Genomic DNA, 27,176 nt, shown 5'->3' with positions numbered 1-27,176 from the left:
CAAGTATCTTGATTAACAGCAGGAAATGGAAAGTAAGTTTAAAAGTAAATATTTAACAAGAGGCTGGTGAAGCATCTCTTTCATCTGCTCGGACTGTAGAAAAAGAGAGGTTATGTGTAAATGTGATGATATGGTATAATATCTTATAAAACTGCTGAGGATCAGTTGGTCCATGCACAATGTTCTGTACTCTCCCTCCCCACCTTTTACTTTTGCCTTGTATCTGGTAGGAGGCAGAGAATGAATAATGGACAACTAGATCGGTCTTAATAGACTAATTTTTCTGGTCAATATTCAGCTGGTAGCAGTCAGCATTTTTTTTTTAAAGCACTGACTCTTGTGGGCTGAGTTAGGCCCCAATATTCAGTGCAGGTTCTGTGCAGCTACCGGTACTGAATATCTGGGCTCTGCCCAGCTTTTGGATGTGGCCATGTGTGATATTCAGCACATTACTAGTTATTTAATCAGGTAACAGGCTGAATATCAGGGTTTGTGTGTGGTGATACACTGTCAGGCTACCCCCCCTCCCCTAGATCATCCCCCTTCCTGAAGAGGCACCCCCCTCACCCACCTGTAGGCTCCTCTGAGCCTACCTTAAATTCTATGATGGTGGTGTGGGGGGGGGGGGGTAGATCAGGTAGGAGTGAACCTCAATTGCTCCTTCCCTTGCCGACTCCAGGCATAAAATGACGGCTATGACCTCTAGCGGTAGTCTTGTGGTACTACCGCTAGGAACTTGACTTGGCTCTAAGTGGATGGGTGAGGGGTGGTCTTTTCAGAAGGAAGGCTGCTCTTGGGGGGATGTTGTTAAAGAGGGGGTAAGCTCTTCTAGGAGCAGGCATTGGGTGGGTAAAAGAATAATCAGGCTGCTACCTGGAAGTTATCCGGTCGCTAACGATATTCAGTGCTGATGCTCGAAGAGCTAACCAGGCAAAGATAGGATTGCTATCTTTTTATGTGGTGTCCGCCCGGTTATCTATCCCGTCATTGGCACTGGATAATGCCAGTGTTTGCATAAGTGCTGGCACCACTCAGATTCCATGCCTGGATTGTTCCAACACTACCCGGATAGTACAATGGGGGTCAGCACCGATATTTTACAGCACTACCAAGTTAAGTGCCACTCAAAATCAGTGGACAGCCTGGTTAAATCACTGAATATTAACACCTATACTTTTTAGTATTTTTAATAGTGACTATGAATGTTTTTTCTTTCTTAGTTAAGAGCGCCACTGCTTTATTATTGGAGCTATGTACCTATCGTCGGTCCTTATTATTTTTATTTTATTGTGGCGGGAGCACTACTAACCAATGTAAAAAAACTCGTTAAGGAGAAAAAACAAAGGTTTCTTAGTCTACCCGCCACTAAAAAAACACCCACACTGTGAGAGGAATATCTTCAAAATTACTTAATTGAAATCTAACATATTACATTCTGTGACAATTCTTTGTAATTTTGTTTCTTTTTTTATTTTATATTTTCTTATTGAACGGCACTCTCCTTACCCACTCCCAGCTGTGCACTTATCTTATCGGCTCATAAGCCCTGCTGTATTGTGGCTCTCTCTTTAAGGAGAGAATACCTTAAGACACGATACAGCAGGGCTTATGAGCCGGTAAGATAAGTGCACAGCTGGGAGTGGGTAAGGAGAGTGCCGTTCAATAAGAAAATATAAAATAAAAAAAGAAACAAAATTACAAAGAATTGTCACAGAATGTAATATGTTAGATTTCAATTAAGTAATTTTGAAGATATTTCTCTCACAGTGTGGGTGTTTTTTAGTGGTGGGTAGACTAAGAAACCTTTGTTTTTTCTCCTTAACGAGTTTTTTTTACATTGGTTAGTAGTGCTCCCGCCACAATAAAATAAAAATAATAAGGACCGACGATAGGTACATAGCTCCAATAATAAAGTGGTGGTGCTCTTAACTAAGAAAGAAAAGAGTGAGTATTCTATATAGAATAGCCAAGCTTGGTAGCGTTGAGGTCCTGGGTTGATAAATAAATAATAATATTCACATGCTGTGAGATGAATATCCTATCACCATCTGGTAAATGTATATATAGAGAGATAGTATACTACGTACAATATCAACACAATACGTAGTAGAACATTTTAATTGACAGTGTAGGGTATAAGCTGGAACCTATAGATAGGTAAGAGAGTAAGAGGAGTTAGAAAGTAAGGTGATTAATTTAAAGAAAGTTGCACATGAGGGTCAGAGAGATGGTTAACATATAGATAGGTAAGAGGAGTTAGAAAATAAAGTGACTAATTTAAAGATTACTAGATTAACATTGCCCCCTACCACTAACACAGGGATTTGCACCATCAGTTCAATAGCATCATCCAGTAAGTCAGCTTGTCCCCTTTTGACTGAACTCTGTTATCATCAAAATGTCTAAACAGTAATCCACAGTCAGATTCTAAATGACTGATACCTAGTTGTTAATGGAACAAGCATTACTATCCTTTTCTAATCAAGTTCTACCACCTTCTTTGTATTCCCTGTTTCCATTGAGACTGATATCAAATTATCTACCCACACTCCTCCTCCTCCCCTTCCTTAAAAACAAGACGGGCTCCCCTGCCTGATAAAGAAAGCATAGCATACTCCCCTGGGATGATGACCATGCAAGAAAAACCTATCTCTCTCCCTCACTACAACAACAGCAGTGGTCCCTAAACCAAGACATACAACCCGCAAGAGAGTCCCTTGTGAAAATCAGGCTCTCTTGACTCTTTCTCCTTGATGAGAGTCTTTCTCCAGGATGATTCAAGGGTGCCTGCTCTATTCAGGTGGCCCTCTCTCTTAATGCTACACTCAGCCAGTCAGGCCTACATCCAGCCAGCCAGACATCACCAACTAGGCTACCAGTGTGTCAGCCCCTCCCAGTTCTCTCTTATCTTGTTCACTTTTCCATCACTGCCCTCAACACAGCTGTTTTTCCGGCACCATGTAGCTTTTAGTGATGTTGAGGAGTATGGTGCCAAAAATCTAGCGCTGTTCTCTATCATCTATCTGTGTAAAAGAGTTTATTGCTTTGTGCTGTCTACCATTCTAGGCAGAAAATGCAGAAGGACCTTGCCAGACTGGAGAGAGATGTGTGAAAATGGCAGTTTAGATTTTATCTGTGCAAGTGCAAATTCATTCACGGGGGGGGGGGGGGGGGGGGGAAGATACCTAGCTACACTTGTACAATGCTAAATTCTGTATTAGGGGTTACCACCCAGGAAAAAGATCAAGGAGTCCATTGTAAAGAATATGCTGCAGTGCTCAGCCAAATATGTGACAACAGCTAGAAAAGCAAACAATTTTAGTAATAATCTGTGAAGGAATGAAGAATAAAATGGAGAACATTATAATACCTCTATCAATCCGTGGTGTGACTGCACCTTGACCATTGTGTGCAGTTCTGGTCATCCATATCAAAAAGGATATAGAATCTAATTTAATCTGAAATTTATATCCCTCACATTGCCCAGTATAGCCTGCATTACGATGCTAGAAATAAATAGTTTTTAAAACAGCAACATTTTTTATATAAATTTCTAATATGGAATACAGTTACTTCAAAATATATCTTTATACATTAGCACTCAACTATTCTTTAGTTATTCTTTTACAGTGGTTTAAAGCTGGGTGTTTAAGCTCTTTATTTGTGATGATTTGTTTTTATTTATTTGGATTTTAGTCAAGAATCTTTTATTGCATGTGTGTGTGTATGTTGGTTTTTAAAATGATATTATGTATGTTATGCTGTGATCTGCCGAGAGTTGTAGGATCGTGTGTAATAGAAATTTTTTAAAGTAAATAAGATATTTTAGATTCTTTAGTCCATATTTTCCTTAAATTCAGAATAAGTTGATTATACCATAGGTGGTGCAATGGCTGACCCAGGTTTTGCATCACATGTCATTGGTTATTAGAGAACCTTGGAGAACAGCATCGGAATGACCCATCCAACCAAAAAGGTGTTTGCTGCTCATGAATTAAACAACCAAATTTTTAAATGTCTTTTTTCCAAATAGCATTTTCCAATTTTTTAAATCTGCTGGGAGACTATTTCATAATTGTGATGCTTTTTCTGAAACTGGATGCTAATAGTACAAGGAAACTTTAATATCTCTGGCTGAAGGAATCGCTAAACGCAAATCTGACTGGGATTGCAGTTCCAGAGTTGGGACATAACTGTGAGAAGCTTAAGCCAAAGTATCAGACCCACCAGAAGGCAATGTAAAATGGTTTCCAAGACTAGAAGAACTAGAAAACGTACAGAGAAGACGACAAAAGATAAAGGTGTTGAAGCAGCCCACTTACAAAGAGAAGCTGAATAGATAGAGCTTTTCAGTTTGGAGAAGAGATGAGACATGATGGCTTATAAAATCATGAGGAGGTGAAACAGGTAAAGAAGGAAGTTGTATGTACCAAGACTAGGGGACACTGTGAAATTAACACATAAAAATGAATTGGAGAATTCTTTAACTTCACAAACTATCAAGCTATAGAATGTGTTGCCAGAGGATGTGGTCGAGGCATCTAATATTACTGGGTTTAAAAGGGGGTTGGACAAATTAATTAGAAGAAAGGTTCATACACAATTAAGCAGACCTTGAAAGGCTGCCACTCATCTGTGAGAGGAAGCTGCAAGGAGAGGATGGGAATGGGACTTGATAATACCACCTTTCTGTGGTTTTTGCAACTACATTCAAAGCGGTTTACATATTATATACAGGTACTTATTTGTACCTGGGGCAATAGAGGGTTAAGTGACTTACCCAGAGTCGCAAGGAGCTGCAGTGGGAAGCAAACTCAGATTTCCAGGATCAAAGTCCACTGCACTAACCACTAGGCTACTCCACTAGCAACATTCCATGTAGAATCTCAACTAGCGAAAGGGAAATGGGACTTGATATACCGCCTTTCTGTGGTTTTTGCAACTACATTCAAAGCGGTTTAATAGTATATACAGGTACTGGAGCAATGGGGTGATTTGCCCAGAGTCACAAGGAGCTGCAGTGGGAATTAAACCCAGTTCCCCAGGGTCAAGGTCCACTGCACTAACCACTAGACTACTCATCCATTGCATTTGGGATCTGCTAGGTACTTCCTAGTGATTAGATTGACTAGGGTAGGAGATGGGATGCTCAACTTCATGGACCTTAAATGTGAACCAGCATGGTATGTCTTATATTCCTGTGCAAGACAACTATTTCTTGAACTTTGTGCATAAGTCTCTCTGCAGTTTTAAGGATAGTATGCAGCCATTTTGCCTTAGAATGTGACAGTGTAAATGTTTTGTGGTTTCTATTATGGTAACAGATGTGAGAGGAGTCCTAATAATCAGTTTCTGCCATGGCGATTGTACAGACCCGGTAAGCCATTTGAATCATAATCCCAAGTTTTCTTTTTTGGGAGCCACATCCTGTGAAAAGCTGTTGTCATATAGTGGCTCTGAAGAGCACTATAAATATCTTTCTGGATGCCAAAGATGCCGCAGCATTCATAGAAAACAGCAATCATCTGTAAATAGGGTCATTGTTTCACAGATAAGTGGTGCAGAGCAGCAGCACGAGGGAGAGGAAGTTGTGAAAAGGACTGTGCTTTTCTGCAAGAGCTGGGATGACATCCTCCATTGCATCCATGGAAAACCACAATTAGGTTCCATTCACATGTCCGCTCCAGCTTGATGCTTTTAAAATGCGTATTTTCGGCTCACATACACGGTAAGAGAGGGAATGTATTTTGTCTTTATTTTTTAAATAGCTTTTTTGCCAAGGGATTGAGAAGCAAAAAAAAGGTAATAGTTACTTTACACAATCTATGGTGACATGATGTCCTGTCCAGTACTGTTTCATAGTAAAATAGAGTTATCATTCAAACTCTGACCAAGTGCCTCATGGGTAGTTAATATGGCCCTGGCGAAACTTTTACTACTAATAATAATTTTTACAGCGCTAATGGAGGAGTGGCCTAGTGGTTAGAGCACCGGTGTTGCAATCCAGAGGTGGCCGGTTCAAATCCCACTACTGCGCCTTGTGATCTTGGGCAAGTCACCTAACCCTCCATTGCCTCAGGTACAAACTTAGATTGTGAGCCCTCCTGGGACAGAGAAATATCCAGAGTACCTAAATGTAACTCACCTTGAGCTACTACTGAAAAAGGTGTGAGCAAAATATAAAGAAAATAAATAAATAGTAGACATATGCAGCACTGTACACATTATTTGCATGTACTTTCTCTATCCCTAGAGGGCTCACAATCTTAACTCCATTGTACCTGGGACAATGGAGAGTTAAGTGACTTGCCCAAGGTCAGAAAGAGCTGCAGTGGGAATCGAACCCAGGTCACCAGGATCAGAGGTCCACTGCACTAACCATTAGGTTGCTTTGAGAGTACCTTTGTGAGCATTCTCACCCAAATCCAAAGGTGCCCCTGCCCCAGCCTCTTCCTTACCAAGTTCTTTGACTGCTGTCTCTTCCTCCTCCTTGATTTAAGAATGCAAATGCAGAAAGTCTTCCATTAATCCTCTCTGCTTCCAGGCTAATACTCAGGCCTCAACTCTGACACAGACACAAGCATCAGAGGTCACCTGACCTACTGGCGTGTGCATGTGGCAACCTCTCACAACACACAGTGCCAGTGAATCAGAGGCAAGCCTTACATGTGCACACCAGAGTATTCAAAGTTTGAACTTCCGTTCTTTCCTTGCCTGCTGTGCTACGGCTCAAACCCAGAGAGCCAACTGGAACTTTTTTTTAGGCACCATTAAATTCTTGCGGGGATGGGTAAGATTCTAGTGGGGATGGACAGGGACAGGTTAGATTCCAGCGGGGACGGGTTACATTTATGTCCCCTGCTGTAGGGAAGGGGGATGGGGACCATCTTTCTGTGAACATAATCAGAGTGGTTTACATATTATGTACAGGTACTTATAAACCTGGAGCAATGGAGAGTTAAGTGACTTGCCCAGAGTCACAAGGAGCTGTAGTGGGGATCAAACCCAGTTCCCCTGGTTCTCATCTCAGCCCACTGCACTAACCAGACAGTCATGTACTTCGTGAATACAGCTACAATCAGTTGAAAAATTCAACAAAGGACAGAAGCATAGGGAGCATAAATTTATGAATCAGAACAATATTGCAAACGTATAAAAGTAATATAAATGCAAGGGGCCAGGCAGGAGTGTGTTGGTAGTTTATATGTGTGCAGGCACACATGTGTACATAGATACACACACACAAACTGTTGAAGTCAAATGTCTGAAAGTCAGATCCTTTTTAGTATGAATTTGCTGTATCTCATTCTGAGCACTAATTCCAATTTAATTGCAAGTGGCCTGAAGCCTCTTCAATAGGAGTAACAAATGGTTTGATTTTGTAGACTTCATCAGACTGCATTTTAAATGCGACACACTAGCCCAGCTCGAATGCCAATGAAGCAGTGAAGTAGCTCTCTGTTTACTAATTATCCGCTTTTACTTCAAGCCACGCTGGCTGGCTTGTCTGATTAAATCGGATTTGTGGGAACGGGAGCAGCCAGCAGAGTTTTCTCTGTAGTAAACGAGATTGAAGCTATGGGCCGCCTGGCTGCACATTGTAAATTATATTTCCTCTTAAAGGGGGACAGTCGCGTGTTCTTTTCTGTCTTTGGGAGCGATCCTGAGCATATTAAATCTTCACAGTACAGAAGCAGTTGCCTCCTTGAAACCCCCAATGCCCCTCTCCAAAAAAAAAAAGAAAAAAGAAAAAGAACATATTGGCTTGTGATCACTGCTGTTGGGAATTATTTATAAAGTGTCTTTGATGCACAGATTGTAGGTATTTAGGAACAAGTGGAAAATGGGGAGGGGAAAAGGTAGGCAGGATCAAATCTGCTGAAATTACAAACTAGGAATATGTAACCAAACAGAGAATTGAGAAATGGGGGGGGGGGGGGGGGCATGTGCACTGTTTGTATGAAGTATGGACAGTGGGATTCATCTTGAGGGCTGGAGCACAGGTGAGTGAGAAGATGAATTAAGGGCAGCATTTGGATTGGGCAGCCTACTGTTAGGGTTGCCAACTAGATCCATATTTGCCTGACAAGGTTGATCCAGTCCTGGGCTTACCCCAATGCATGCAGGGACGGAATCCAATGGGGAAATTGGAACCACAAATCCCTGCATGCAATAGGGTAAGCCCAGGACTGGATCAACTGTGTCTGACGAATCTGGATCTAGATGGCAACCCTACCCTACTGTACAGATAAGAGGTGGAAAGGGAGAAAGTGTTGAAAGAGGTCTGGTATTGCCTTAAGGTAAGGAGGAGTAAGGCTTAGCCTGTGTGATGTAGAGGGAGCTGGAGAAACATCATTTTAACCAAGACTGGCCAAGAATGTAGCAGCTTCCCTCCTGAAACAGAGAAGTTGGCAGCCTTACGTCCCTTAACCAGAATCAACGCAGTTATAAACAGCAGTGAGAGTTGCTGTACACGTTACGGATACTACTGTTATCAGGATGCAAGTATGAAGTGTTTGCAGAAGAGGAGCAATTCTTATGGGAAAGACATGGTGGGTTGGCTATGCTGAGGACACTGCATACAAAGGTCTTATAATCTTTGATCCTGGGGAACTGAGTTCGATTCCCAATGCAGCTAGCTCCTTGTGACTCTGGGCAAGTCACTTAACCCTCCATTGCTCCTGGTACAAAATAAGTACCTGAATATATGTAAACCGCTTTGAATGTAGTTGCAAAAAAACTCAGAAAGGCGGTATATCAAGTCCCATTTCCCTTTCCCTTTTTTGGGCAGTAGGGGTAGGTTTCCAGGGTAACAAGCCCCATTCTTTTTTGTAATATTGGGTGTCCCCTGGCTGGATAGGGGGATTGGCAAAGAGAAGCTCCCTGAGTTTGGGAATTTAACACTTGCTGGGTCTTGCAGAACTAAAATCTGTGTCTGTGTTTCTCTCCCAGCCAAAGTAGACTTGTGTGCTGCTGGGTGGCAGCCCCTTTCTCCCCCCTCCATACCACACTTCATTGTTTACTTCTGGGTTTTAAAAGAGAGAGAGAGAGAGAAGAAAGGTGGGGAGGCAGGTCCAGCCATTGAGCTTGTGTAATAGGCCCTTTGGCTTAAACCTTCTACTGTTGCTAAGTCCTTAATTCCACAAGCTTGACCTATCCTGCCCCCTGTCTTGGTCCCTATCTTTGTTCGGAGGTCTTTTTATATTTTAATTTGCTTTTGCATGTCTTACAAAATTAATGGTACACTTTTTTGAGCTTTGTTTGTGGTACAGTACCGAAGAGGCCCCATGGTGAGTAGTGATAGCGCGGTTACCGTGGAAATGAATGGTCACTGGGCCTCAGCTTCCATATTCTCCCCTTTAATTGTTGACAGTAAAAAGTGCTTAAATGCTTGTTAATTTGTAATCATCACCAAAAGAAAAGGGAGAAAAAACATTAAAATGTCAGTTAAATAAATAAAACCTTTTTTTTCTCTTTTTAAATTTATCTTAGGGTAATTGTTCTTTTTCTTTATTTTCTTCTCCTCCAACCTGAATCATGTTGCTTGATATTTCATTTCTGCATATTTATTGTGTGTGTGGTTTTTTTTTTATTTTTATTTTTTTTAATTTAAGATGCTTCACAAAACCATCTGGCCTAAAACAATTATCAGAAAAAGGATTTGTTTTCAGCAAGAGCTAAGTTAAAATTCAGTAATGGGCATTTATTCCTTTCAAAATTATTATTATTATTATTATTATTATTTTAACTGGGCCACTAGGCAATCCCACATGGTTTTACAACTGTGGCCCACATTATGCAAGGAAGTCATTTTGTTTCTTTACCCTCTACAAATGTATCGATGACTGTAGGACATATATTTGTGGGTTGGGGGGTGGGTTATTGGCTAGTTATGGTAGGCATTTCACACAACTGGTGAAATGCATATCTATAACTCATATACTAAAAACAAAATAAAATGCTCTGGAACAGTGGTTCCCAAGCCTGCCTTGGGGTACCCTGAGGTAGTTATATCCACAAATATGCATGAGAGAAATTTGTATGCAATGCAGGCAAATTGATTTCACATTTATTCATTGAGGACATCCTGAATACCTGCCTGACTGATACCCCAGAAATATTTGGATTACCTTAAATGGTCCCTGTGAAGGGCTGTCCCTAGGGAATGCGGGACCCTCCCTATTGAGATCAAAGAGAGCGGGCAGCTATCCATACTGTCTACTTCTGTATTTCTTGCCCAAATTCAGTTGCCTCACTCCTCCCCTCTCGTTTTCTTTTTGGCCTCCATCTCAGTCAAAATCTGCCTTATTGGGGCTGAGGCACCCACCCACAAGCCTTCAGTTTAGGTGGGTGATGATGGGGTTTTTGCTTTTTACTACTTCCACATCCAGCTCAACCATCACATTAATGGTCTTTTTGGTTGAGAGTTGAGACTCTGGAACTCCCTGCACCTGTGCTGTAGTACAATGGCTGTGATTCCCACGTGTATCTCCCCACTCCTCCTCCGCCCACTTAACCATGCAGCTCTACCAGCTGTGATTGCTGCTCTTCCCCCTCCCTCCAGTTAAGTGATCCCTTCTTTCAATCCCCTCCATCTCCATTCCTCTTTTTATGCAAAATCTAGCCTCCCATACAAAGGTACGGTAGTTTCTCCCACTGGGCTATCAGGCTAGCCCTTCCTTTTAATGGAGCTTCCTCTCCTAACTAGGGTCCACTGAGAAAAAAATATCTGCCTTCAGGTGATGTAGAGCTAGCATAGTGGAGTTTCGTGCATCTTAAACATTTTTCATTAGAGGCAAAAGGAAGTATTCTGATCTGCCAGTCTCCTCTTTCTCTCTCTACTCATCTCCTCTTGATTTTTATTCCCGGTCTTCTCCATCATCCTGTCTTCCCTTTCCCTTCAGGGCAGGTTTAAGGCATAGACAAACCAAGCATGTGCTTAGGGCCTAAATGTTTAGGAGGGGTACTCACAGATAATGCTTATTACATAAGAACATAAGCGTTGCCATACTGGGACAGAGCGAATGTCCATAAAGTCCAGCATCCTGTTTCCAACAGTGGCCAATCCAGGTCACAAGTACCTGGCAAGATCCCAAAACAGTACAATACATTTTATTCTGTTATCCTAGAAATAAGCAGTGGATTTTCCCTCAAGTCCATCTTAATAATGGCTTGTGGACTTTTCTTTTAGGAAGCTAGCCAAACCTTTTTTAAACCCTGCTAAGCAAACTGCTTTTACCACATTCTCTGGCAACAAATTCTAGAGTTTCATTACACATTGAGTGAAGAAATATTTTCTCCAATTTGTAGCTTCACTGTGTGCCCCCTAATCCTGGTATTTTTAATTTTTCACATCTGGCCGTTCCACTTCACTCAGTATTTTATAGACCTCTTCATATCTCCTCTCAGCGGTCCCTTCTCCAAGCTCAAGAGCCCTAGCTGCTTTAGCCTTTCCTCATAGGGAAATCATCCTATCCCCTTTATCACTTTCGTCGCCCTTCTCTGTATCTGTTCGAATTCCGCTATATCTTTTTTTTGAAATGCGGTGACCAGAATTGCACGCAGTACTCAAGGTGCATTCGCACCATGGAGCAATACAAAGACATTATAATGTCCTCATTTTTGTTTTGTTTTCCATTCCTTTCCTAACATTCTATTTGCTTGCTTAGCTGCTGCTTCCGCACACTGAGCAGAAGGTTTCAACGTATCATCAATGATGACACCAAGATCTCTTTCCTGGTTGGTGGCTCCTAAGAGAGATTTTTGTTCTAAGTCAACTGGCAGGAATAAAAGTGGAGGTCAAAAGCCACCACCACTACCTTAGAGGTCTGTGTTTTCCAAATCAGCAGGAGGAGGTGACTAGTAGCACTTGTTACCTGCTGCTTTCTCCTCTGGTGGTTTTCTTCTGCTATTAGAACCACATTGGGCCTTGTATTATGATAGGGAGGGGGCAACATGCTTGTTCGTCTAAGGTCCACAAAAGGGTTAGTACTGCCTTTCCTTCTTTGTTAAAACCTCTTCTCAGCAACTCAAGCCTTACCTAGAAAAGCTTTTCCTCTGTTTAAAAAAAAAAAAAAAAAAACTTTAAAATTGCCAGTGACAATTGTGGACCAGCAACAGCAAAAAGTCCTGATGAAATCTCCCATTACTAAATAATTTCTTGATGTTTGTGCTCCGCGCCTTAAATTGATTTTTGCTAGGTTTACAGACACTATCTCCTGCCAATTAGAAGCAGTTTTCAGCAATGGCTTATTGATGGTGTATCATCTCCTGCCAGTTATTCCATTCTAGAGAACCACTTGTCATTTTAATAGTCTTTCTTCAAATTGTTTCACAAATCGGTCTCAATAAGATGCTGAATGGGCCCAAACCATAATGCTGGAATATTCAGATGGGAGACTTTGTCGGTGGTACCTTTTTAAAGCAGCAATGATTTATATAAATAATCGTGGCCCTTGAAAGAAACCATTATGTATACCTAAACTGAAATGAACTTGGCATTAAAGTCCTTTTGTGTGCATGTGTGTGCTAGAAATTTTACACCTCTGTTTCCTAGTTATGTAGACTTTTAAAAGTTAGCAGAGAGCATGGCAGTGTCCTCTTGGTAGGTCTTCTGTGTGTTTTGATTGCAGAAGGATAACATGTCCCTCCAAACTTTGCTGAAGTTAGTCCAGATTTTTAAATTTGGCCCAATTACTTTCACAAATGAGGTTCCCTGCGTGACCAGTGAGGTTTGTTCCAGATCTATGCAGGGCCTCGGTGCATTGTCATCTTTTTCAGCCCTGCTAGAAGCCATTGTTCTCTTTTCCTCTTTCCTCCCCACCCCCTTTCCCCAGCGGGTGTTACTTCCAAATTTATACAGGCAGATCCTCTGAGGAGAATCTAAAATCTCAAATCTACAGCTGGCTGAGGTGGTTGAGGCCTCCGGCCTGCTGACCTCTGACCCCACTCCTGCTGTTGATCTGTAAGGTAGGGAGCAGAGGGGCTGTATACCTCTCAGGATTTGCTTCCAAGCCACCCATTCATGTCCCATTTTTGATTTTGTGATGGTTGTTTACAACAGGGAAGGGCTTATGGTCGAGGTGCACAGGCACTGGTCTTCAAAGGCCTCAAATCAATATGGTTTTCTGGGTAACTAAGCTGTACAAATTAACCTATTTCTTAGACCAGATATTTGCAAATATACCTGATGAATAATAATTATGTATACCCTGAAAAATCAGTTTATTTAGACTTGCTAGACTGCTCTAGCTCGCAAGGCAGAACTAGGGTTACCATATGTCCGGATTTACCCGGACATGCCCTCTTTTTGAGGACATGTCCGGGCAACCAGGCGGGTTTTGCCAATCTGCCCGTTTGTCTGGATTTCTGGACAAATGGGCAGGCTGGTGGGTGGGCCATCCTATAGGATGGCCCGCCCGCCAGCCTGCCCGTTTGTCCAGAAATCCAGACAAACGGGCAGATTGCTAGCCTCCCCTTAGTTACTACTGCCCTGGTGGTCTAGTGACCTCTTCCGCTTTCAGGGCAGGAAAGAGCCCCCTCTTTCCTACCCGGAGCACTGCCCTGCATGCATCCTTCCATCCTGTTGGTGATCTCGATGCCGATTCAAAATGGCCGCCAAGAGTTGACGTGAACTCGCGAGACTTCAGCTCTTGGTTGCCATTTTGAATCGGTGCCGAGATCACCAACAGGATGGAAGGATGCATGCAGGGCAGCACTCCAGGCAGGAAAGAGGTCACTAGACCACCAGGGCAGTAGTAAGGGGAGGGGGGTGACGGGGTGTGTCAGGGGGAGGGGAAAATGTGGCGGGCGAGAGTGTGAAAGGGGGTGGGGTAGGGCATGTGTCCTCCTTTTTTGGGGACAAAATATGGTAACCCTAGGCAGAACAGAGCGATGTACAAACTACAATCAAATCAGAAACAGGAAAGAAACACCAGTTATTGATAGTAAAGCCAAACGCTCACAGAAAAGCAAAATGGCAGGGACAGAATAAGAGCAAAAAGAAAGAATATGGCACTGGAAAGACCCATCAGTCTGACCCCTGTATGCCTGTTTAAAAAGCCAAGCTTTCAGATTGGCCTTGAAAGTGTTAAGGGAAAGTTCACTGTGAAGAGAAAGTGGGAGAGAATTCCAGATACAAGGTAAGAAAAAAGCATTGGGGTCCTTTTACAAAGCCACAGTAAAAAGTGGCTTGTGGTAGTCTGGGTGCGTCTTTTAGACGCACGCTGGGCCACTTTTTTACCGTGGCTAGGAAAAAGGCCATTTTTAATGTGCCTGTGCTAATATTAAAACTAGCGCATACCTATTTATGGCCTGAGTCCTTACCGCCATCCATTGCCCTAGCAGTAAGGGCTCACGCTCTACCCACACAGTAACCATGCAGCACGTGCCGATGTGGGTGCACTGCCATTTACCACCGGAAATGCCCCTGCAGTAGAAAATAGAAAATTTTCTGCCGCGGTATTTGGCATGTGCCAAAATTGGAATTACTGCCAGGCACACGTGCTACCCCAGCGGTAGTACCGATTGGGCACATGCTACCCATCAGGGAGTAGCTGCTATGGGGCCACGGGGGCCTGGGCCCCCGTAAATTTGGCCCTGAACCCCCCTACCAATGCGCCTCTCAACCCCCCCCCCCCCCGGCCAACCCGCCGTTGTCGTCTGTACCTTTGCTGGCAGGGGACCCTAATCCCCGCCAGCCGAAGTCTTCTTCCTGCGTTTGTTTTTTTCTGAGTCTGACGTCCTGCTGCACGTACAACGTGCAGGACGTCAAACTCACAGAAACAGAACGAAGCCTTGTGATCTGCAGGGCTTCGTTCTGTTTCTGTGAGCCTGACGTCCTGCACATTGTACGTGCAGCAGGACGTCAGACTCAGAAAAAAACAAACGCAGGAAGAAGACTTCGGCTGGCGGGGGGCTGGGTCTCCCGCCAGCAAAGGTACAGATGGTGATGGATGGCGGGCGGGTCGAGAGGTGGGGTTAAACTTGTTGGAGGTGGTGCTGGCGGCGGCAGGGGGTGTCGGCAGTGGCAGGGGAGGGTGTCGGTGATGGCAGCGGGGGGATCGGAGGCACCGGGGAGGCTAAAATGTGTCCCCTCACCTAGGCTCTGGCCCCCCCTACCGCTGAAGTCCATATACGCCCCTGCTACCCATGCGTTAGCCTTCCCGCGCATTTCTAAAAGGGCCCCACTGTGGCTTGTAGATCTGTACTGGGCAAGCTTGGAGGCCGTAAAGGACAAGGCGGTGATCATCAAGGGAATGGAGGACCCCCGCAGGACAGTAAGGAATGGTGAGGCAGGCAAGATAATCGGGGAAAACCTGTTCTGAAAGCTTTAAATGTCAAGAGTGCAATCTTGTATGTTATATGTTTCTCGACAGGTAATCAGCGGTGACATTTTATTAAAGGAGTAGTGTGATATGAACAGCGGGCATGACAGAGCACTTTAATGGCAACATTGGATGGTTTGCATCAAGGAAGACCAGGGTAAACCTGCATAGACAACATTACAGTAGTCAAGGCGAGAAGTGAAAAAATGAAAGGATAAATACATGGAATTGACTTAAGAGGTGGCATACGGTGTGCAGAAGAGAAGGAAAGAAACCTTTAATAATGGGAGATCTGGGGTAAAAAGGAGAGGGACAAGTCCCAAATGATACCAAGTTAATGGAAATTAGTGGTTCCCAAACCTGGTCCTGGAGGCACCCAGACAGTTAGGTTTTCAGGATATCTGCAATGAATATTCATGAGAGAGATTTGCATGCACTGCAGTGTGCCATTTTAAATCTGGGCTTAGTGCACAGTGAAATCCTGTGTTAGAACATGCTAAACCAGATTTTAGCCAACTTTACTAAAAGGGCTTTCCCTGAGATTCTGTATATCGTGCCTAGCTTTCTGCGCCGAAATCCAACAGTATTCTATAATAACGCATGTAACTTAATTGGCTTAACAAGCCAATCTGCATTTTTAACAGCACTTAACAAGCAATAATGAGCACAAATTGGCAATTATTAGAATTTACATGCATAACACACTAAGTGTATTCTGTAATGCACAGTGCCTACATTCTGATGTGCAGAGACAAAAAGGAGTGTGGTTATGGACAGGGAAATGGACATTTTGTGGGCATTCCAAAATTTAGAAATATGGCCCTCTGTGCCTAAATCTGTGCACCAGTATTTACGTCACCATTCCCTTGGTGTAAATGGATGCGCATAGTTCTAGGCGCTGGGATATCAACTAAGCTTATTCTGTATACCGCACCTAAATTTAGGAGCCGCTTATAGAATATGCTTAGGCGGAAATTTATTCCACATGGATTTTTCAGATGCCATATATAGAATGTAGCCCTTTATGTGCAGCTATGACTCCATATGGATATCTGTATAGGTATGTATACTGACATGTAGAGTAATGGCTGCCTTGACTATGCAGTCCTTTTTTTCAGAAGTTGATGATTAAGGGTGTGGCTATGTTGCCAGAGCATGTGGGATTGAGTTTGATTTAACTGTTTGGCATATACATAATTGGCACAAACAGAAGCGGAGGCATCGGTGAAGCATAATTCATGATAATTAATTTCCCCGTGATCAATGCCATTAATGACTGTGTTGCACGTCTTGGAAGTGGCAGTGCTACAAGTTGCAGTATTTGTAAAACACTTTGCCATCCTATACAACCAGTAGATGCTGCAAAAAAGGTAAAACTAGTCATTATTGGCACTGTGTAGCTCCCGCTTACTGCTAATTAGATCTAAAATTCAGGAAGCCACTAGAGTGGAAGAAGATACCTTGATTCTGCTCTTACAAGAACCAGGTCTGCCTGTTTTAAAATCTGCAATTATATTGTTTTCATGAACTCACTTTAAAGTCGAAGTTTTAAATGTATGCTTCCAGCAAGTATTGAAGTAATTACTGTACAAATGATAGTTTCTGAGATTCTTACATGAGTAGTTCACAAGAAAACACACACACACCACCCATCTTGTACCACCCCAGATGATTCGACATTTGCGGAATTCACTTATCTTACTACCAGGGTTTTTCTGTTTTATTCATATATCTTTTCTTGATGTTTTAAAAGGGTTGGGTTTAAGGGACCTAGAGCTCAGAGTTACTCACTCTGAGTGATCCCTAGCCATTCAAGGGCAATTGTAGTTTCTATCTACCCTCTCTGATCTGTGTGATATTAGAAGATAGCACATGGCAAACAGCCATCAGTTTTTAAATGTAAGCAAGTATTCTGCAATCCCTCCTCCCCTTGGTTTCCAATGCCCTTGTATTTGTCTCCAGAAGGTGCATGTTAGCAAGACAGTCACAAACTGCCTTCTGATTACTCCAGGTTTTTTTTCCCCTACATTATTTTCAGTAGTTTTCACATGAAATTCTGTGGTGCAAAACAAATTTGCAGCTGTAGATATTTTCTGCCCAGATGTGTAGATATTCAACTTTCTACTTATTTATTTGACTTGATATACTGCCCTTCTGATAGAAAACCAACCACAGCGATGAAAGATAGATCCAAGGAAACCCCATAGCCTATTTGCGCCCCCCCCCCCATTTCCTCTAGTGCAAGGGTCCCCAAATTTGGGCCTGGAAATCTGCAAATCAGTCTGGCCTTCAGGATTTTGAAAATGATTATGCATGAGAGGGATTTACGTTTGATAAAGGTAATGCGTGCAAAGAGGAGACCCTACTCTACTGCATTCGTGAAGGGTGGCCTCCAACAGTAAAAGACTGAAGAAGGGGAAATGGGAAGAGTTGTGAAGTGTGGTGTTTGAACTCAAACTTTTGACTGTTGAAATAGATTTTGGTGCCAGGGCCATGTATGACCAACTCTTCCAGTCTAGGTTGAAATCTCAATTCACATCACATTACGACATCTCCCTTCAGCTGCTAATTTCAGACTTTTTTTCCCTCCTTTTTTTCCAGCACTATTTTTATTCCCATAGTCTCACAGATTCTTAATGTGTTACAATCCCCACCCCCACCTTCAATATTATTTTGCTTAATTGCCCAACGTAACCATTTGCACTGACTCATTCTCTGTGAAGCTGTGCAGGGAACCAAAATAAGTTGTTTTTAAGTACACAAAATCTGTCTTATTTTATTTAGTTTTCACAGATGGTATAAATATCTGTTAGTATTTTTGTTGCCTTTGTGTTAATAGATTCGTTTTCTCACTCCCATATAAGTACGCACATGTCCTCGTGTGTGTGAGAGATGAAAGTTCCTGTCTACAGATTTCTTTTTGCCTTCCCATTGACCAAGCTGTGGATTTAGGGTACCAGAATCCAGCAATGCTTTTTGGACATCTTTGATGTGCTGCAGGACCCATACCATCAAGATTCTCACCGCACAATGCGGGCAGGATGTCCTAATTGCTTGTGTCATCCGAGGCCCCCTCTAGTGTGCCAGAGAATTCTGAAGTGGTGGTGCTGCAGGGTCTTTGGCTGTAGACCCCGCATTAAAAACCAAAGATATTCTGGAAATAGTGTTTCATACAGTATTTAGTTTATTGGAGAACTTAATGTACCGCATTTCAGCCTTGGAAAAGGACACAGCTAAGTGTCTTACAACAATGTAAAGATCAAGAAAAGGAGACAGATGCCTTTGGACAGCACCCCAGGGTCAGAGGATGGACCTCATGTTCTGGGTTTTCTAGGCTTATGTCAGCCCAGCTGGATAAGCTAAAGTATTTCATGTCCCTACCTTCATAGTATAGACAATTAACTTTAGGAAAAGGCAGTTCCAAGAGAAGGTTCAGTAAGTATGGGTAAAATACAGGGCCAGATTTTCAGTGGCAGCAGCGACCATAATAATGTAAATGCCTACTCTGGTGTTTACATTATTACATATAAAGCAGTCAGTCCCAACATTGTTTATCCATTTAGTTTAGACATTCAGGTACAACTACAAGGAACTTCTGTTCTGCAACTTTCCCAAAGACTTAGTGCAGGTTACAAAAATCAAAAGACTGATAATCTCTGGAGAATATGTATTTTTTTGTAACTGGTTTTATATCATGTTAATCGGGCCTTCAAAAATGTCTTAAATAGATACGTTTTTAACAATTTATTAAATTTTAAATAAGGTTCACACAATGCAATCTCATTTTTCACAATATGGAAAATTTATTGGTGTTGCCACTAGTGTAGCCAGAAGGCAATTTCTGGGTGCTTCCAGAGGTGGAATGGGTAGACTTATGCATTTCCTTTCTGCCCCTAAACCCCCTCACACACCCACAGAATGTTAAACATTAATACCTTGGCTGGTGTGGATTCCCGTGCCTTGCCAGCTGAAGACCGTCTTCGCCAATGCCCAGAGCCATCTGAACAATATGGCAGTCAGTGACCATACACCCCCCGTCCCACACATGATCATTCTCATGCATGAACTGAGCACATGGAAGACTGAGCATGCATGTGGGGAGCAGGAGTGCCCTGATGTTGGTGGCTGGAAGCATGGTGGCTGACAGCCACAATGTTCGGATGGGGATCTCTGCCAGCTACACAGATGATGTATGCTGTGCTGGGTGGGCTAGAGCAGACAATGGGTGGGCCTCTGCCAATCTATGGCTATGCCACCGAGTGCCGTCCTTGGTCTGCACTGTATTATGTGGATAGAAACATGATGGCAGATAAGGGCCAAGCGGCCCATCCAGTCTGCCCATCCTCAGTAACCACTAACCCTTACCTAAGGGATTCCACATGCCTGTCCCATGCTTTCTTCAATTCTGACACAGCCCTCATCTCCATGACCTCCACCAGGAGGCCATTCCACACATCCACCACCCTTTCCATGAAAGAGTATATTCTTAGATTTCTTCTAAGACTTTTTCCTCTTAAGTTCACTGAATGCCCCTGCATTCTAGAGTTTTCCTTCATTTGAAAAAGGCTCACCTCCTGTACGTTAATGCCACTGAAGTATTTAAATGTCTCTATCATGTCCCCTCTCGCCTCTCTTCCAGCGTATAGATGTTGAGGTTCCTAAGCCTGTCCCTATATGTTTTATGACCAAGACCATTTACCAGTTTTGTAGCCACCCTCTGGACTGACTCCATCCTGTTTATAACCTTCTGTAGGTGCAGTATTCAGTATTACATATAGTACTCTAAAAGGGGCCTCACCAGAAACTTATATAATGTCACTATCACCTCTTTTCTTTTCTGCTAGTTATCCCTCTCCTTATACAGCCAAGAATCCTTCTGGCTTTGACTGTTGCCTTTTCCACCTGTTTGGCCACTTTAAGGTCATCAGACACAATCATCCTTCCCCCATCTCGCACTTCTTTCGTACACAGAAGCACTTCACACCCTATATTGTACCACTCCCCTGGATTCTTCTAACCCAAGTGCATGACCATACATTTCTTAGCATTAAATCTTAGTTGTCAATTATCGGAACATTCTCCAAGCCTTTCTAGATCCTTCCTCATGCCATCCACACCCTCCAGGGTGTCCACCCTATTACAAAGTTTGGTATCATCTGCAAAAAGACAAACCTTACCAGACAGCACTAACGCAAAATCACTCACAAAGATGTTAAAAAGCGCCGGGCTGAGGACCAACCCCTGCGGTACACCACTGATAACATCCCTTTCCCCAGAGCAAGCTCCATTTACCACTATCCTCTTGTCTCCTTCCGTTTAACCGGCTTTTAACCCAGTTAGTCACTTTAGGTCCCATACCGAGGACACTCAGTTTGTTTATCAGTTGCCTGTGTGGAACTGTGTCAAAGGCTTTGCTAAAATTCAAGTACACCACATCTAGCACACTTCACAAGTCCAACTGTTTGGTCACCCAGTCAAAGAAATCAATCAGGTTTGTCTATGACCTGTCTCTAGTGAATCCATGCTGCCTCGGGTCCTGCAGTCCATTCAATCTGAGAAACCTCACAATCCTCCGCTGTAGAAGTGTTTCCATTAGTTTGCTTACCACTGAGATCAGACTGACAAGTCTGTAATTTCCAACCTTCTCCTTACTTCTGCTCTTGTGCAGAGGGACCATATCCGCCCTTCTGCAGTCTTCTGGGACCAATCCAGACTCTTCCAGGAAGCAAGTATTTTCTTATGTTGGTCCTTCTCTTTGGAACTGTCTGCCTGAGGAGCTTCAAAATGCACTTTCATAAACTGTGTTTTGTAAGCTTTTAAAGTCTTGGATGTTTCATCAATACTATGTTTGACTTATTAATGGACATTACTCACCTATTTTGCTGATTTTATTTTTACTGTATTATTGTTTTATGCATTTTTGTAACTGCTTAATTTTTAGAAACTTATTTTTTTTAATGAATTTTGTATAAACCACTTTGACCCTAAGGTATAAGGCAATATATAAAATTAATAAAATCCAATCCAACCCAAAACCTGCACTTGTCAGAGAGAAAGAGAAAAAGCGCTTTGAGCACCAGCTCTCAAAGATGCACCAGACCCACACATAAGCCAGAGAGGTAGACCCTTTACAGGCCTTCAAGAGAGCAACAGTAACTGGAGAAGAAAAATCACATCTCATCAAGCTCTTCCTTTCCAGGGCCAAAATTGTAAACCAGAACGGATTGGGATCCTGAATGTCCACTAGCCCTTGATGCAGTATGTCCCACCCTGTGGGTGGAGGTAACTCCACTAACAACTGCATTGTTTGTGTACCAAGGATGTCTTGGCTACTCCAAAGTGACCAGGAGTATCAGAAAGAGATGACAATCAATCTTCTCAAAGGACTCTACCCATTAGAGTCCATGAAAGGAAGATGTAGAGAGGCTGCTGTTGAGGCCAAGTTTGAATTAGGGCACTGATCCTCTCAGAACCGCATTCTTTCCTGCAACTGAAGAAACAGGGACATTTGGACATTTCTCTCTCAAATGATTGTCAATAGAAATCAAACAAAATAAAACATGGAAAAGAAAATAAGATGATACCTTTTTTATTGGACATAACTTAATACATTTCTTGATTAGCTTTTGAAGGTTGCCCTTCTTCGTCAGATCGGATTTCCGATCTGACGAAGAAGGGCAACCTTCGAAAGCTAATCAAGAAATGTATTAAGTTATGTCCAATAAAAAAGGTATCATCTTATTTTCTTTTCCATGTTTTATTTTGTTTGATTTCTATTGACAACCTTAAGAGTGGACTAACATGGCTACCACTCTCAAATGATAATTCCTTATTCTTCAACAAGATTATTATGGATCTCCCTTCTTAGGTGACATCCGTAATTCAATCTTTAGTGTAGTAGGCCCCTCCCTCTGAAATTCCTTACCCCACCATTTAAAAATAGAACTCACCCTCAATGTTCAAGAAAGGTCTAAAAACAGATGTTTTTGGACACTTTTGGAACCTAACTCGGAGATGATCAGGAATGGTGATCTGATACTGGTACACAGCAGGAAATGTGTTATCTATATACCTGCCTCTGTTCATGTAGGTATACCCAATCTTACTTGTTTTTTTTTTTTATTACATATTTCATATTGTAAACCGCTGTAAAAGTTACACTGTGCCAGTGGTATATCAAAGATGAAACTTGAAATATGGTGGACCCCAGCACCTCACTAGGAGCTGAAACGCTACTGTTTCCACCTTCCACACTCCTGGATCTAACGAATTGTGATTAAGAAGTCCACTTTGAGGTTCTCTGTCCCAGCAATGTGCACCAGTGAGCATTCCAGAAGCTGATGCTCAGCCCAGCTGCCATTACTTGCGACTTCAGTGCTACTGATGCACTTTGAGTTTCACCCTGCTTGTTGAAGTGTGCCACTGCCGTGGTGTTGCCCAACATTATGCAAACTGCTCACCCTGAGCTAGGGGCAGAAAGTCCAGTAGTGCAAGATGGATGGTCCAGACTGATAGATAATGGCAGAGCAGTTAGAGTATCCGGATGGTGGCTGAAAATTTATGGATAAAAAAGTTAAAACGTTTATCAACTACCAGTAAAAATATAACTTCCTTTGAAAATTGATTCCATGAGTTTTATGGTCTTTCTTCTATCTAAAGTGTGGCTTATGAGATTGTTTGGGTGTATGTGTGTGTGTGTCTCTTCTATACAAATAAATCAGAAAAAGGTTCAGGTATGGGTCTGAAATTTTTTTTTTTGGGGGGGGGCATGGGTTAGAGGGGCTTAGCAATGTGATTTTGGTACTTTAAGGGGGTGATTTTTTAAAATAAAGCCTTTTCCTTGTTAGCCTGTTTTACGTGTAGAAAATGGTTTTTAGAATATTGTGCTACCACATATGTAAAGTGTACACACATGGAATGCATGGGCCTGATATTCAGTGGTACTTATCCAAGTAGAAGCCAGTTCTACCTGGATAAGTCCTGCTCACTGTGTCATACCTGGATTTTCAGTAGCACTTAACTAGATAGTGCCACTGAAAATTCGGTCAGGCCACCTTGGCATTACTGTACAGTGCAGGGGAAGAGTCTGGACAAAGTTAGAGTACCTGGTTAGTGGCAATATTTATTTATTTATTTATCTCATTTGTACCCCACAGTTTCCCCAACAGCGTCAGGCTCAATGTGCCTTACAACAGACCACAGAGGCAGACGCCAATGCAGTAAAATGAAGCTAATACAGCAGAAAAACCTACAAGAGATATTGGGGAAGAGTAGGAATGGATAGAAGGATTAGGGAAACCTGGAGGGAAGGGGAAAGTGTCCAAAATGTGTCTAACTCGATGCGCTTCCAACAGTGAGGAGACATATTCAGTCTGCAAGCTGGGCAACTATCCAAGTAAGGTTAGGACAGCAAAGAGGTCATCCTGACTTTATCCAGGAACTGGTCTGAATATCATCAGAAACACATGTAAGGTTGAGGGGGGGGGGGGGATTAAATGGGTTACTATAGAGCAACAGAGAAGAGATGCTCTTTAGAATTGATTAGTTTTTTACTTATTTTTTAAAAAAGTGTTGTATAGGCTAACCATAAGTGCTTTTATATCTTGCTTTAGAGTAGAATCCATGTATGGCATATGTCTGAGTTCTTTTTCTCTTTTTGTTTTTCTGGGCAGGTACAGACATGGCCGTCTTCTGCCTTCTCTGTGGGAAGCGCTTCCAAACACAGACAGCCCTGCAACAGCATATGGAGGTGCATGCGGGAGTCCGCAGCTACATCTGCAGTGAATGCAACCGCACGTTCCCTAGCCATACTGCCCTGAAGCGTCACCTCCGCTCACATACAGGTAATGTCTACCTGGATAGCTAGAAAAATTGATACCAGCCATCAGTGACCTGATTTGACACCAGCCACTAGAGACACGTGGAGGGGCATAATCGAAAGGGGCGCCCAAAATTTTTCCTGAGGACGTCCTTGCAGGACGTCCTGGCGAAGGGGCGGGGGAACCCGTATTATCGAAACAAGATGGGCGTCCATCTTTTGTTTCAATAATACGATTGGGGATGCCCAAATCTTGACATTTAGGTCTTCCCTAGAGATGGTCGTCCTTAGACTTGGTCGTTTCTGATTTTTGCCGAATAATGGAAACTAAGAATGCCCATCTCAGAAACTACCAAATGCAAGCCCTTTGGTCATGGGAGGAGTCAGCATTCGTAGTGCACTGGTCCCCCTCAAATGCCAGGACACCAACTGGGCACCCTAGGGGGCACTGCAGGGGACTTCAGGAAAAGCTCCCTTATCTTGTGTGCTGAGCAAAACCCACTACCCACAACTGTACACCACTACCATTGCCCTTACGGGTGAAGGGGCACCTAAATGTGGGTACAGTGGGTTTCTAGTGGGTGTTGGAGGGCTTACATTTACCACCACAAGTGTAAGTTGGGGGGGATGGGCCTGGGTCCGCCTGCCTGAAGTGCACTGCACCCACTAAAACTGCTCCAGGGACCTGCATACTGCTGTGATGGACCTGAGTATGACATTTGAGGCTGGCACAAAATATTTTTAAAGTTCTTTTTTGAGTGTGGTAGGGGCTTAGTGACCACTGGGGGGAGTAAGGGGAGGTCATCCCCGATTCCCTCCTGTGGTCATCTGGTCAGTTCAGGCACCTTTTTGTGGCTTGGTCGTAAGAAAAACTGGACCAGGTAAAGCCGTCCAAATGCTCGTCAGGGATGCCCTTTTTTTTCCATTATGGGTCGAGGACGCCCATGTGTTAGGCACGCCCAAGTCCCACCTCCAACATGCCCCCGGGAACTTTGGTCATCCCTACGACAGAAAGCAGTTGGTGACGCCCAAAATCGGCTTTTGATTATGCCGATTTGGGTGACCCTGTGAGAAGAACGCCCATCTTCCGATTTGTGTCAAAAGATGGGCGTCCTTCTCTTTCGAAAATAAGCCGGACTGTGTTTTAGCTTGAGCTAGTGAGAAATTGATAATGAAGCTTCCACTGCTGGACAGTGTTTTAGTCAATTCTCACTAATGCATTCCATCTGACAGATAGCATCTGTCTTCCATTTGATGGTAGTAGTTTTGGGTCATTTTTAGGTTGGTAATACCCTCCCATCCTGTGGCAGCCAGGCTGATCTTAGCAGGCTCCATACTATTATAAGGGTTCTGCAGGTTGATAGCCATAGTTTTGGGGCTTTTGATTTAATGCCTTCTGGTCCTGGTGATTTGTTGTTCTTCAGTATTTCAGCAAGTTCTTAAGCTTTCTCTGCTGCCACCTCAGTCTGAGCTGCCAATTCTGCTTTTATCTCCTGAATTTTCCCACACCTCTTACCATATAAAAGGCGAGAGTACAAATCTCCAAAGCCTGCCTCTTGTGATCTGAGACAAGACACTAGTTCCTCATGCCTCTATTCTGAGCTCTGCTGCTGCTGTCCTGTCTGCATAATTTGGATAAGTGGCTGACTATGCCCCTATTCTCAAATATACCACTGACTCTTTGCATAATGGTTAAGTGGCTGTGTTCCCTATTTCTAATTATGATTTTGCCACAGACTCTATGCATGGTGTTCTTACTAAACAGTGTCCTGTACTCCAGAAATTAGTCCATTCATCTATCTTTGTTACACTTACTGAGAGAGAAGAAATACCACATTGTGTTTGAGGGTGTCCAAATGCTTTAAACACAAGTTACACCTTCTATTATTAATTGCTTAACTAGGTCTAACACTAAGACCACATCAAACAAGCACCTTTATAAATAATTATTCTTCCTTCCAGCGGTAGCTCTGGGTTTACCTGGGTAAATGTAGTGTATGTGTGCATGAAGAAGCAGAGAGGAAAGGGGATTTCAAGGATGGCATAAGTGATTGCTTTATAGAGTAGCATGCCTGTAAGGTAACAGACACAGCCATGTTTCGCCCTCTCAAAGGGCTGCGTCAGGAGCTTGAAACAGAAACCCAGAGGTGTTGACAGAACGCTTCACCTATTGGTTTTAAACTCTCTCTTCAGAAGCAGCAACAGCAATGACACAGCCCTTTGAGAAGGTGAAACATGGCTGTGTCGGACTTGTAATTATTTATGTATTTATTATTTTAGTGGTGAATAAATTTAACATTTTGTACATTTTGCAAATCTTGGAGGTTTTTTTTTTTAAGATGTACTTCTTCTTTTTGTCCATGCTGGACCTTATAGATCAATTGCCTATTTTTTTTCTTTAACAAAATTCTGACTATCAACTGGTGGAGTTCTTCCATTGTAATCTTTAGTTGAATCTGTCTAGTTCCACTCACTGCAACTGGCACAGATAGGAGCTTGTGTAGATTCATACTTACAGATTTTTCACTTTGCCTTTGATTTTCTTTACATATATATTTAAATTAAATGTGAAAAGGTACCTAAAGTGGGGTATGTGATTTATGTATACCACAAGGTAGAGGGATATTAACTGCATAATCCTGCCAAATTTCAGCCTTGGGTATGAACTACTTATGTCTTTAAAATAATTAACCCCAGAAATCACATACCCCTCTTTAGGTACCTGTAGGTGAAAAAAATTGCATAGTTCCATTCTACTAACCCTATAGTACATAAAACTTTCAAAAATGATAGTTGCCCCTCCTAACTTTTATAGTCTTTATCTCTATTTGTGACCCCACTTTTGGTACCTTTTTGCTAAGTGGGTCACAGATTTTAAAGAAAAACAGTCTTGCATTAGTATTGTCTGGACTCCTGAGAATACCAATATGCCTGTTCCATAGCTGCTCTTGCTTCCTCTCATTTTCTCTATCCGGAGTCTCGTTGTCTTCATCTTAGCATGTTCAGAAAACAAAATATTTGCTCTTCTTTTG

General features: G+C 42.6%; 1 protein-coding gene across 2 annotated transcripts in view; it reads left to right on the top strand.

Annotated features, from left to right (window-relative positions):
* Positions 1-27,176, top strand: part of ZBTB16 (zinc finger and BTB domain containing 16) — a 294,044-nt gene that overhangs the window by 245,925 nt on the left and 20,943 nt on the right. For both annotated transcript variants that reach the window (XM_030221434.1, XM_030221433.1), the window contains exon 5: positions 23,999-24,169. In XM_030221434.1, the coding sequence (XP_030077294.1) occupies positions 23,999-24,169 (171 nt within the window). The remainder of the gene's footprint in view (positions 1-23,998; positions 24,170-27,176) is intronic.

The sequence above is a fragment of the Microcaecilia unicolor genome, chromosome 12 (genome assembly GCF_901765095.1).
Source record: "Microcaecilia unicolor chromosome 12, aMicUni1.1, whole genome shotgun sequence".
In the NCBI taxonomy this organism is placed as follows: domain Eukaryota; kingdom Metazoa; phylum Chordata; class Amphibia; order Gymnophiona; family Siphonopidae; genus Microcaecilia; species Microcaecilia unicolor.
Note: the sequence above shows the minus strand (reverse complement) of the source record. Positions and strands in the feature narration are given on the sequence as shown.